The 12,844-nt window shown below is 43.6% G+C and overlaps 5 protein-coding genes across 5 annotated transcripts; 1 reads left to right on the top strand and 4 right to left on the bottom strand.

The window, feature by feature from the left end:
• Positions 1–103: 103 nt before the first annotated feature.
• VTP01DRAFT_7070 (uncharacterized protein) lies at positions 104–1,645 on the bottom strand (the record flags this gene model as incomplete). Its single annotated transcript, XM_069386042.1, has 3 exons — positions 104–556; positions 634–1,082; positions 1,138–1,645. 3 exons carry the CDS (start codon positions 1,643–1,645, stop codon positions 104–106), a joined length of 1,410 nt encoding a protein of 469 aa, XP_069243443.1.
• A 1,283-nt stretch (positions 1,646–2,928) lies between these two features.
• VTP01DRAFT_7069 (uncharacterized protein) lies at positions 2,929–4,420 on the bottom strand (the record flags this gene model as incomplete). The annotated part of the gene is made up of 7 exons (XM_069386040.1): positions 2,929–3,055; positions 3,118–3,265; positions 3,330–3,377; positions 3,437–3,450; positions 3,520–3,645; positions 3,702–3,752; positions 3,816–4,420. The coding sequence occupies 7 exons, from the start codon at positions 4,418–4,420 to the stop codon at positions 2,929–2,931; spliced, it is 1,119 nt and encodes a 372-aa protein (XP_069243442.1).
• Positions 4,421–4,935: 515 nt separating this feature from the next.
• On the bottom strand, positions 4,936–6,422 carry VTP01DRAFT_7068 (uncharacterized protein; the record flags this gene model as incomplete). The annotated part of the gene is made up of 7 exons (XM_069386039.1): positions 4,936–5,420; positions 5,486–5,559; positions 5,615–5,932; positions 5,996–6,066; positions 6,131–6,226; positions 6,285–6,349; positions 6,404–6,422. The coding sequence occupies 7 exons, from the start codon at positions 6,420–6,422 to the stop codon at positions 4,936–4,938; spliced, it is 1,128 nt and encodes a 375-aa protein (XP_069243441.1).
• Positions 6,423–6,602: 180 nt separating this feature from the next.
• VTP01DRAFT_7067 (uncharacterized protein) lies at positions 6,603–10,742 on the bottom strand (the record flags this gene model as incomplete). Its single annotated transcript, XM_069386038.1, has 11 exons — positions 6,603–6,786; positions 6,851–6,957; positions 7,019–7,858; positions 7,918–8,062; positions 8,123–8,292; positions 8,353–8,415; positions 8,479–9,341; positions 9,394–9,532; positions 9,597–9,712; positions 9,769–9,822; positions 9,878–10,742. 11 exons carry the CDS (start codon positions 10,740–10,742, stop codon positions 6,603–6,605), a joined length of 3,546 nt encoding a protein of 1,181 aa, XP_069243440.1.
• A 673-nt stretch (positions 10,743–11,415) lies between these two features.
• On the top strand, positions 11,416–12,830 carry VTP01DRAFT_7066 (uncharacterized protein; the record flags this gene model as incomplete). Its single annotated transcript, XM_069386037.1, has 9 exons — positions 11,416–11,628; positions 11,685–11,796; positions 11,855–11,893; positions 11,944–12,139; positions 12,198–12,265; positions 12,322–12,469; positions 12,524–12,576; positions 12,634–12,689; positions 12,744–12,830. The coding sequence occupies 9 exons, from the start codon at positions 11,416–11,418 to the stop codon at positions 12,828–12,830; spliced, it is 972 nt and encodes a 323-aa protein (XP_069243439.1).
• Between the last annotated feature and the right edge of the window lie 14 nt (positions 12,831–12,844).

The following is a 12,844-nucleotide window of genomic DNA, read 5'->3' as shown; positions in this document are numbered from 1 at the left end:
TTTCCCCTTTTGCCCACGTTTGCCCTGCCCCGACACGATGCGCGGTCCCCGCCAAGAGCGGGAGAACAATATACTTGCTCCAAATAAATAATGTACAACGGGCTTAATCGCCTTGATCATCTTCATATTCTGAAATGTCTTGTGAAAATACACTGCTACCACTAGATTCTATTTCATCTACATCCGATTGTATATTGCTAAATTCGTCCTCCTTTGCATCCGCAGGAAATACAAGGCTGCCATATTCGCTGCTTTCCTTCATGATAACCAAGGCCTCTTCCATGAGTTCAGTCTGCTCTTTCTTCGTTGGATTACGAGCCGACGGTGTCTTTTTGCCCTTTTTCTTTTGAGCGTTCCGCTGCTCTGTATTCATTCGTTCGTTCCACAAATCATTCCGGATCAGTCGCACTGCTGTCTCGGGGACAAGCACTTGCTGTATGTATTCCAGTGGTAACTGAGGAGATGTCATTTTGGGAGTGAGGAATCCACTCTGCAGAAACATGCTGCTTAGGGTATCAAGTATGACTTCAGCTCCTTTAGAACCATAATATCCCGGCTAGAGAACAAAAGGGATTGCATCCAGTCAATATTCATCGAATGTAAAATAGAAAGAAACTCCAGCAGTAGACTCACCAGCGTTTCATCAAAACGAAGCATTACGCTCATTGTGTTTCTAGCACGGTTTTTGCCGAGATCTTCGTAAGCTTGCAAAGCGTTTTTTCGAAATACGCTCTCCACTTTGCCGTGAATAACCTGCTCCAGTTCTCGTCGAAGACGCTCTATTCTCTCTCTGATGATCGCAAAGTCAATGTATTCCGGGTATCCGCGTTCTTTGCCGTACTTTTTAATTTCAAGCTCGATCTTGTGCAGACGACAAAAATAGTATTGCTCCATATTTGACACTGGTCGTTTGAAATCCATATGTTTTGTTAAAAATTCAACACTCTTGCCATTCGAACGCTGTTTGACCTTTTCGATCTGCTCGTCCCTATACTGTCTGTCTCTGGCTTTAACGACTTTGAGAGCCTTTTTGAGGGGTAAAGGCAAAATTGCAGGTAACAATGTTTGACAGAAAGGACATTCTATCGGGTTACAATATGTGAGACGTTTCATCTCTACACTGCAAGCAAAGCATACCTCTGTTTTTGTTTTTTCTTTTCTTTGGAAGTTTATCCTTTGCGCCTGATGCTATCTCGTCGATTTCTTGCTTTTTCTTTGTAATTTCTTCCAATGTTGATTTGTTGGATACTCGGCTGCGTTTGGGCAGCAATGACGGGATTTCCTCTTCTTTATCTGCTTCTTCTTGCGTAGATACCTGCGACGAACGCGTGTCCTCTCTATCCTCGTCTTGACATTTACGTTTTTTGCCCTTATTGACATTCATATCTTTCGGTGCGTCCTGCTGCCGCTTGCGATTGTCGTTCCTAGCTTTGGCCTTACTTGATGTTGGCTGGAAATGTTCGTCTTCATCGTCTTTGCCAGGGCCTTTGCTTGTACCATTAGTTATGGAGGTTGTCTTGCCGTTCCGTTGATTTTGCTGCTGGCCTTTACGAGCTTTCGAAGTACTCGATGTGCGCTTTTGAACTTTGAAGTCTGCTGTAGGTTTTACCTCTGGGGGACGCTGGAAATCTTCGTCAGGGTGCATAGAAAGGTCAAACGGTCTTCCGGGTCCTTGCCGCGACCGGTTTTTCTGATTAAAACTTTGTGCTGAACGTTTCGATGAGGGCATCGCACAAGACGAAGGAAATCGCTTCAACTCCGGTACTCGTATTTAAAATTACAGTATGTCAAGACCGTTTCAACATCAAATGTAGCGTACAGAACCATAGATAAATAATTGACGGACACAATTGTCAACTATAATTTCGAAATGTCATAAATATTGCTACAGACTAGCCTTGCTTTATGTCCGTAGCGACTCCAAGTCTCTTTGCTATGCTTCTCCGTCTAATTATTGGTGCATATTTAAAAAGATCAGAGACTTCTCTCGGTTCTCGAAAGGATGGACCTTTGTTGATAAATCCTCTCCAGGATAAAAGTGAAAAAGCACTGGTTCGAATAATAGATAATCGGATATCAGTATAAAGAATGACGCTGTTTTCCCTCACCGCCATGGAGCCACTTCATTGTTCTTCACAGACAATGGACTCGATACATTGTTGGATAACTAAATCTACTGCGTAAGCGAGCTTAGGAAGCCCGTACCCATTTCTAATAATTTCTTTATATTTATCGTGTGAAAGAACGTTTGTATGTCTTTCTTTTCATATACCTCTAAAGTCAATTGACTGGACCATCTCGGCCAACGCCTATCAACTCACGGAGGTCTTGTCAATTTGGGGTCAATCGAAAGAACACTTACGGAGTATAACTCTTGCCATGGCATCGAGAGACTGGTGAATTTAATAAGTCGGCAAAGTGTTTGCATACTAGTCCTAGAATACTCGGCATAGCCAATTCTTGTACATCCCTCTTTTCCCACTCTATTCATTTTTGTAGTTCTATAAAAATAATTATATTTTTAAGAGTCTATATATTTCAAGTCCTCTGAGGATGTAGGGACATGCTTAGTCTCGGGAATGTCCTCAGGTCGTCTCCTCGTCCGTCACTATACACTTACATCGGTGCATTCTCGAAGTCTATTTTTGGGAAATGCGAATCTGTTCATATTGGGGTTGAGGCAGCGACTTTGCGTTCTGAAAAGAGTATATCCTATCATCATTGCACCGAAACTGTTTCGAAAACCTTAATCTTGTTACTGTCAAACAAACTTTGAGAGAATTATATTTTTATTCGGTGCTCTTTTAGGTATAGCAGCACTGTGTGAATTTCCTGATTCGAGAAACCAGCAGACTGTAACGGAGCGTATGATACAAGAGGAGAAGAAGCGGGTATTTGAATGGGACAGATTAAACTTTCTGCTGGAAACTAGCAGAGTTGGGCACTCCCGAATGCACGAGGGCCGACGTATCCGATGAAAGCAACGTACTGCAAATCGATGTTATCAGCATCATCCTTTGCGCGAAGCAGCTTGATCAGAACATATTTGCAGGTTCTGTTTTATAGACATTCGGCGTTAGACGTTGTTAAAACGTGGATTCGCTTATTGGTACTCACCGTTCATCCAGATCTATCACATCTTGGCTGTTATTTGAAACCGAAAACCAAGCTACTGGGTCTGAGCTGCTGAGCATGTCAGGTCCGCCTATTGACTGCACGTAATCGTCGTAAGCTTTCCGGGTAAAACCGTCAAATCGTTTGGTGCCTGAAGAGATACCAATCAATCAATCAAATTTGGAAAATCATTCAGTCTAGGGATGATCACTTACTATTGATATCGATAGGAGCGTGTGATATAAAAACCATTCCTTCTTTGCCTAGCACGTGAAACTGTTAATATATTTGGAGAAATCTGCTACTGCAGAACCGCACTTACAAGGAGCGGTGTACCTAGAATTTACACAGAAAGGATTCAGTGCTGCCACCCATGAGACGTTTGCTTACTGCAGTGGTGCTTACCCATGCTGCGGTGATTTGACTACAATTCTGGAAATCACGCAGCTAAGATCACTGTAAAAGGAATGACATCGTTTTGCCGGACCGCAATACCGTAACAATACATTGATGGTTCCACTTCTATTTGAGCTATATGTAAATATTAGTCGACATTTGTCCCAAACTGTCACTCTCGTCGCACTGACCAATATACGGAGCAGTCATTTCGAAGAATATTATCAATATCGTGATGAGGGCTGTCAAATACAATCAAATCAGAAAAACGATCGATGTTTGTGTAACGCATTCAAGTATCTTGCCTGTATCGACCTCCATCCTCGGCAACTATGTCGAAATCCAAGACCTCATGATTCATTCTGGACGCATTTCCGTTTCGATATTCTGACAAGTCGACAGCAATTTCTCCCAGACAATAATGTAACGGATCCTGGTGGTGATGATGATGTAATGGAGATTCTGACGATGATAATGACGATGACTGGATATAACGCATATTGATACTAGTTCTTCGTCGGCGAACAATGGGTAGGACGGGGTCTAGCTGCGCAGATACATCGTAATATTCATCGCTTGAATCGCTTGAATCATCATCCATCATTTCTACTGTCCAACGCTCGGCTGCCAAAGGTCTCTGCACCCTTTGCAGCCGCTGCTGCCGTCGAAGCCGTGCAGCGCTGTCTCTGACAGATGTGCGTGCTGCATGGTAAGGAGGACGAACGTCTCTGAACCTTGACGTGGAGCTTCTCAGCATACCCGACGATTCTCCCATCACCGTATCAGATGCAGTGGTAGGATGAATGACCTCCTCAAAGAACAGAGGTTCTGTTACTCTAGGAGTTGAAAACTCTTCGAAAAGTTGCATAATTTCGTCGTGCAGAGTGTCTGGAGGGTCTATGGCGGGCATGGAGGATTACAGGGAAGAAATGAGAACCAGTCGGAGCCTGCAGGTTCTGCCTCAAAATCACGGATGCACAAGTTTGATGCAGAAAAATTGAATCATTGATGCAGTAGAATTGATCATCGCCCTGCCGTCCTACTATCTGATAGCTGCGGGAATCATCATCCCCATTTAATTCGGTCATCGCCTAACAATATAATTAGATCACAACTCCAAGACGGATTTTTCATCATGAGAAAGCTACCAATGTCCTGCCTGCAACTCACGCAGCAGATTTAGATAGTTGGTTAATTCCTTCGATGTTAATAAACACATAAATGATACTATATACATATGCAATATTGTTGCTCTTCTACGCTGCAAAATATGCATCGGATGCGAACCATACTCCATCGAATTCAATATTTCTTGCTCAGATGCAAATGACTTCCAAACAACCATTTTTGCGCATCTAACATATATTTCACAGTTGCTCAAACCATTTCGCACATGAGATTGGATGATTGTTATCTTCCTAATGATTATACGGTTACGCGTTTATTATCTCGTTGCAAATCACTGTCTTCTTCGTCGTCCTTCACGCAACTGCGCTTTCGTTTCAATCCTTTACTTGGTGATGCAGATGATATTTGGGCTTTCTTTGATGCTGGTTGTTCTTGTTTGGACCATTGCTGGTCATTCAGCAGCTGAACTTTGTCTGATGCTTGGTCCTTTTCCGGTAATGGTTGATTTTCCTTTGATGATGATTGCTCATCCTTTGTTGAGGAATGATTGTTTGTTACTTGTCCGTTTTGAGATGATGATTGACCTTGCAATGATGCTTCATTGTTTGATGATGATTGGTCATCCTTTGTTGAGGAGTAGTCTTCTGTTACTTGTCCGTTTTGAAATGATGATTGATCTGGGGATAATGCTTCACCGTGTGATAATGATTGGTCTTTGGGTGTCTGTACATTGTTTGATGATGTTGTAGGTTCCGAAGAACGTTCAATGGATTTCAGTAACTCTGTTAGATAGCATAAAAATATTCAGCAATAGAGCAGTTTTTGTGCATTTCGTTTCTAGCAGTACCTTTTGCCTTACGTATTTGGCATGCATCGCCACTGTTGAACATGGAGTTGATCAGGCCTCTGAGTATATTGTCGCTACATAAAGTTAGTCACAATATTCTAATTGGAGGTATTTCTGCAATGAGCTTACTGTAGTTCCTTGTCATCCTCGGATGTCTCCTCTTTTCGCAAATCAATTTTATCATGGAAGGATATTTGTGGTGCCAGCCCAAAATGTCGGAGTTCGAAACCACCCAAGAAACGATCGTCTGAGATATCACGGAACATATGTCGGCCGCTGTAAGTAACAACTTCTTCCTCTTCTTCTTCCTCATCCGTATCATCCTTATCGTCTTCATCATCGTATTTATCCAGAACGGAAAGGAGATCTTCATAGTCGATCACGTTAACTCCGTCTGTGCACTCAGGTCGATCTTGCTCAAACTGCACATATGTCAGGTACATGTCACTAGAGCACTCAAAATCAATACTCAAGAATATCACAACAGGCCCTATATTTAACGCAGCTTACTTTACACCTCTGAGAAGCAATGTCGGTGCATCGAAGGAAGTAAAGTAAACGTTCAATAGTTCTTGGTTGATCTAGAAGGCGCCAGCCTGTCAGATTTAAAGTTCCAGGTATAGTGTAGTCAGCCAGCCCACTTACACCGTCGCGTGTCAATGTGCACAAGGGATACTCTGTGCCTTTGACGATCACGTAGAGGACAGTCATGCCAGGTTTCGCGTTGTGGTCAAGTGAAGCCTGGTGGTCAACTGGGTCAATGGTTGCAAGCGATCGATTGCCCGATTTTTGCACTCACCATTGAAAGTCGTGCTTTCTCGTGCACGGGAAGGTCAAATGGGACGTTAGGCCGCAGTTGGGTATCTAAGGAGAACGGAATTAGACTAGAGTACCACTGACATGTGAGTTTGGACTTACGGAGAACAGTTCGCTTCATGGCAGCAGATCTATGTTGAGAAAAGAGCGGTTGAAGAAAAGAAAATTGCCTGCTCTTGAATTTTAGAAAAAATCAAGCGCAGTAACAACAACGCGTTTCTAAACAACTTTATGAACAAAGAGGGATATATACAGCACAGACGGATAAGAATCTTTGTAAAAACTATGCGTAACAGGATTACTATTTTTTGAATGCTGTCAACGCGGGCTCAGGATCCAGCCCCAAAAGCTCGCATGCATGGCGATATCCGTTTTGTGATTCCTTGATTCTGTTGGCGTTCCTGGTCTTGCGAGCCAGTATGAGCATTTCCTTGTCTCGTTCAGGATCACCAAATGGATATACGTTTGTAGACGATACCCAGCCCCTAAGAGCACATATTGCTTAAAAATCATGTGTTTTCCTGCTTATTGAATGTCCACAACGCTTACCATTGATGCTTCTCAGGAACCTCGAAAAACTCAACCAGCACTGGCGTCGAGGCGTGTTTGGAAGCAAGGATAGCTGGATCCAGCTTTTGCTTGTTTGGATCAATAATCTGCAAAAAAATGTGTTTTAACCCTCGGTGCCTCTTTGCAAAATATTCTTTTCATGGTTACCCTAGCAGGATGGGGAGGAAAACCGCGGATGCGTGCCCAAACAATTTGCTTATGCTTAATGTTAACAGCATGATCTTGCTTGTTTGCTTTTTTAGAATCCCGTGTGCTTTCACGAACGCGTTTTCTCGGTTGGATCTCCTCATCGTCATCGAGATATAACCATCCTCGTTCTTTACGTTTGCCTTTTGTATCGCCCGGAATAGGTGTCGGTTCGGACTCTGAGTACCACACCAGTCGTCGTGCTTCCGAAGACTTTCTATTTTCAAGCTCTTGAGGCGTCGGTGCAATCAGACCTTCTGAGCCCATGCTGCGAGTACGCCGGCGTCTGTCTGCAATCTTATCTTGCTTCACATCCGGTTTTTCATCCTTTGGCATAGTACCGGTTTCTTCGGTTTCCTGCTTTGCAGTCATCTCTTCCGCCTTCTTTGCTCGCAGGGCTGCTGCTCTCTCTCTGCTCTTTTGTCGCTTTAATTCGGCTGCTGCCGCCTTCGCCTGTCTCTTCGCTGAGGCTGCCTCTCTTCGTGCTTGCGCTTTTTCTTCGGCAATCCTCTTCTTCTCTTCTTCCTCTGCTTTGGCCCGCTCTTCAGCGGCTACACGTTCTCGCTCTGCAGCTAACTCCTCGGGACTAGGGATATGGACAGTGTTGTATGTAAATATTTCTGGATGTACCTCTGCTGCGAGGATGCCCGTCTCCTTCTTGATCTCTAGTTCTTCATAGTCTTTTCGAGCCTTCGCTACGAGATCCGTTGTCTGTTTCTCCAATTTTTCCGCCAGGCGATAATATATCGTCTCAGGCTTATTATATGTCATGCTGTTGTGCCATATCAACATGAGGTCCTCCTATAACCTTCCCATCAATACACCAAACCAAGAGATTACCTCTTTATGCTATTTCATACCTGAATTTCATCAATACTTGCATACTCGTGAGCAGCAAATTTTTCGAAGATATCTGCAAACGACATTGGTTTCTCAATGATATCTGCATAGTCAGGGGCAACATCGGCAGTGACAGGGTATCTGAAGAGTTCTTTTTTGTCGAGCCTGTCCGTACAATTGGTCAGTGACCTCCCAGTTTCATTAAAGACTGCAAAAACGACATACTCCATCAGTTGCTCGACTACAGGTCTCATGATATATTCCACAGGGAACAGGATAAGCTCAAGATAGGCCTTTTGCTTTCGCATTCGTTCCAATTTTTGCTTTTCGCGTTTTTGAACTTGTTCAGATAATAAACGAACACGTTCCAAATCTGCTCGCAAATTCATCATTGCCTGTAGTACAGCCTGATGTTAGCATCTACAAAAGCTCATACGTTTCGCTGAAAAACTCACAGTTGCTCGTAGAGCCTTTTCAACTTCAGTTTGTTTGTGCTGAGAGGACGATGCTGTCCAAGGCTACAAGATTGAAGGTTCACATTAGCAAACACTACTCTTAAAAAGATCTCCCAAAGATCTCACCTCCAAGTGCAATCGCTTCAATAGAGGAGCACCTCGTCTTGACTCGCGTTTCAGAGACCAGTATCTACATATACTGGTAATTACTTGTTTCTTCTGGCGTAGTTGGCTGGCCTGCTTGATACATCGCAGCTCTTCAATTTTGGATATGATATAGCTGGGTACAATAGGTGCACCTGCTGAATACTGATGCTGATGAGCTCGCGCAGCTTTTGAGCTTGGCAATAATTGTGCCACAGCATTCGCTTTTAGGTTAGATCTTGATTTCTTTTTGTTAGATTTCTTGCTATCTTCCACGACAAGCCGCTCTTGTGCAAGTTCCGTATCCACGTAACGTTGACGCGGTACACGATGGCCACCACTCTTATCTCGACGACTGCTTTCAAAAAATGCCTGTGCAGCTCGCACATTTGCTTCAACATCGATTTGTTCCCGATAGTCGCGAGGTGTATGTCGGTCACAGTATGCTTTGAAGACAACTCCGTCGTAGTGTGACGAATGGGATTTCATTCGCATACACAGGCGTGCCCATCGTGCACAGGTGACGTGAAAAGCGACGAAGCAGTTTTTGTTGTCGCATTGTATGCATGCTCCTTGACGCCGACGACAAATATAGCATGTAAGTTTCCATCGACTCTTAGGTACGTTCTCGATATTGTCGATAGGTTCCATGTATACGCTGTTGCTGAGACCAACTTCTGGGATCCAGATGGCACAGAGCAAATGGCCCCATTTGTTCGTGTTGGTTTGTTTGAAAGCGCCACCTTCGTTTGGACAAAATAGACAGGAAACAGGGTTTTCGGGTGAAACCATACATTTGCGGCAAAGCCATTGACCTTCTGGTATGTATGGCACGCCGTAGCAGTCTACAAGAAGGTAAGCATTCATGCATGGCTCCATCTGCAAGTTTAAGGTTACCTTGATGCACTGCTAGGTTACACCCGTCGCAGAAAACAATGGCATTGCTATTTTCGCATTCGGTATCATCGCAAATTGCGCACGCCGAATCCTCGGGTAACAATGGTTCCTCGTCAACCTGCTTGGGTAAGTTCTTGACCTGATTACCAGTGAGTAATTTTTAATAGCTCTATCATTTTCAAGAAGAGCAAACCCAGGCTTACCAAATCAAACCATTCCTTTTCTAGTTGATCGATGATCGCTTCGAAAAGATCGGCGGTCACCTCTCCCAAATTTTCCTTTTGTCGTTCCTCATTCAACAGTTGAAGCCAAGCTTCGTCTGTTTATGGTTTTAGTATCGCACAACAACATATCCTTCCTTCTCGTTATTCTTACCTTGTTCATCCATATCATACTCGATCGTTTCCATTAATTCCGTTTCTGATGGCTCTATAAATGGTGTCAGAAAATCATTAAATAAACTGAGAACAAATATTGCACTGACCAATATATCGAATGTAATGGAGAGGACGTTTATATCGTCCAGGATGATCTGATGTGGATATTTCTTCATCCTCGTCGACCTCTTCTATGGATCTTTGATCGGTTTCACTCTGGACCACTTTGCGAAATGACGGTTTCGGTAGGATGTCTAAATTAACACCCAGCTTTTGCTGTCCAGGCGTTCCTGAAGATGGAACATGCTGTTGCGGTCGTGTCGATAAGGCTTGAAAGATGTCTCCTTCCTTTTGGTGCGTCAGCAGCGGGTCCCTGTCTGCATGATCATGTTCGTCCGATAACGTTTCTTGGAGAACATCTTCGTCAATGTTGCTGGCAGAGGAGAGTTCCGACGATTCTGCGTCGAAATCATCGGAACTAAGAGTTTGACGCTTTGCTTTTCCATTCAATGCGTTGCTACTTTCATCGTCCCTTTTGCGTTTGAGACTTTTGCTGGCACTGCTGCTCGATCCATTACTTTCTTCTGAGTCTGCGTTGCTTTCACCACTGCTGCTGCTACTTCCAGATCGTACTGATCGCGCAGGACTTGAGCTCCTTTCGTCTGCCGCTTTACCGTTTGCAACTGCTGCTGGTGGCTCCTCGTAATTGCCCATACTGCTTGGTTCTTCGTCAACAACAGAAATTGACAAGACTTGTTTGACATTCAAATCAGGAAAAAATTCCCTGTACGATCGCTCCTCCCTAGGTCTTGAAGTTGAATAATTTGAGGCGTCTGGTGGATGCATGCCGAATTCTCCTGACAAAGTCGTGGATGGCTCATGCGAATGCGACGATTGATCTGATGTTTGAATGGCATTAGCCTTCTTTGGAGGCCGACCGCGTCGCTTGCGGCCTCGTGCTTTTTGAGTCATAGTCTCAGTGATGTAAAACGTTGAATGGTTTATTTGAGACGTGAAATGTGAGGGGATTTCGCAAGGATGTTAAGTGTGGAGAGTTGCTGGCCGCGTTGAACTGCTCGTCAGTTTCAAATGACTCCGCAACCATCTTTGCGGTCACCAAAATCATACGCATTTGCTATGGAGCGCAAGGTTGTAAGAACAATGAGTTACAAGGCATAAACAGATAAACTTGAACAAAGCAACATTAGAATGCATATTTATGATATTAGTCAAGAATAATCAAATAATATGTTTTTTCCTTTTTTTTGCTTCCCAATGGTGTTTGCAAATATTGCAAAGTGAGCAGCAAGCTGACACCTTTGCATATTTGACAGAAGAAAGGTCAAAAAAAAGTACATGCGAGACAATATGGTGAATGAATACCAGCAACGTTATCTTTTTGAGATGAACAGAAAATCATAGAATAATGAATCATCTATAGGTCATTTATCTGCTCATGTCAGATAGGCATCAAATATATATATATCATATCCGTAGCATAATCATCACAGGTCCAAAGATCCATCCTCTACAGCTCAAGATGCTGAAGACTTTGCTGTCACATCTTCGCGCATGAAAAAGGTAGAGTAACAAGTTCACAGCATCTGCAAACTCAGAAAACAGAGCTGCTTTTTTTTCACTTTAAATGATCGCGACGAGGTGGCTATTTAAAGGTGCAGCGATTGCAACGGCACGTAGAACCTTCGCAACTGCAGCAGGTGGATCGACCGCCTTTAAAGTGTTTAACCGCGATGCAAAACGCAGACAAAAGGACAGAGCTGCTCTAGACGTCGAAGCGAGTCGGACGGTCGACTATCTTCGTGACGAAATCGCGGCTCGAGTCGCCGATCGCTTTGCAGTAAGATTGCGTTAATTATCGTGGACAAGGACGGCAGCTTAGTTGCTCGAAACTAGGATATCAAACGAGAATACAAAACGGTTGTGGACCTCGGTTCTGGTTGCGGTCACTTGGCAAAGTTTTTGGACCCTGGTCGAGTCAAGAAAGTAATCCAGTGCGACATGTCCGGTAAAGAAACATTGCAGAGATGCATATGTTACGGTATCCATCTGATTATATTTTGCAGAACAATCGTTGCTACGCGATGCCGACCGGAATTATCCTGGTAAGACCTGGATGTACGTATCACGATGTTCTCTTCTAACAAATATCTAGTCCAAGTGGAGCGACGCCTCGTTGATGAAGAACACTTACCATTCGAAGAAAACTCTGTAGAAGCTGTTATTAGCAGCCTTTCGATGCATTGGATCAACGATTTGCCTGGAGCAATGGTGCAGATCCAACGCTCGCTGGTACCAGATGGCGTATTTATGGGTGCTATTTTTGGAGGAGACACGCTGTTTGAGCTACGGTAGGGCTCTTTACTTCATTCTTCCAAAAATATGATCGCTCATATAATGTCTTGAAAGCACATCTTTGCAGCTTGCAGAAGTCGAACGCGAAAGTGGTATATCCCCTCATGTTTCGCCCATGACAAGTGAGAATTACCCGATGATTAATGAATAAGCATTTGTTTACTTATTCTGAGTATAGCATCAAGCGACATTTCTCGATTGCTTACTCGATCTGGCTTTGTATTGACAACTGTCGATGTTGATGAAATCCAAGTAAACTATCCGTCAATTTTCGAGCTGATGGAAGATCTGAAAGCCATGGGCGAAAACAACGCCGTGCTTAGCAGGTTTGTATTCATATCTTACTCGCTAAAATGCTCTAGTTGCTCACTCGATTCAAGACGTTCATTTCTTCACAGAGATACATTGATAGCTGCAGCGCCAATTTACAAAGGTTAGCGGGTGGTATTTGTTACAAATGAAGGAAACATCCTTAGCAATGTGACAACAGAACTCCACGGTAATCCAGATGGGACGATACCGGCAACTTTCCAAGTTATATACATGGTAATTGATACTTTGCACACTATACATTTCCTCGTATTAATAGAGTATATTCAGATTGGCTGGAAACCGTCTCCAAACACACCGTTACCCAAGAAACGAGGTTCTGCAACAACATCCCTGAAAGATGTTTTGGAAAACTAATCCCGGCTAAAGGG

Source organism: Rhizomucor pusillus, assembly GCF_041956525.1.
Source record: "Rhizomucor pusillus strain CBS 183.67 unplaced genomic scaffold VTP01scaffold_3, whole genome shotgun sequence".
NCBI classification, from domain to species: domain Eukaryota; kingdom Fungi; phylum Mucoromycota; class Mucoromycetes; order Mucorales; family Lichtheimiaceae; genus Rhizomucor; species Rhizomucor pusillus.
Note: the sequence above shows the minus strand (reverse complement) of the source record. Positions and strands in the feature narration are given on the sequence as shown.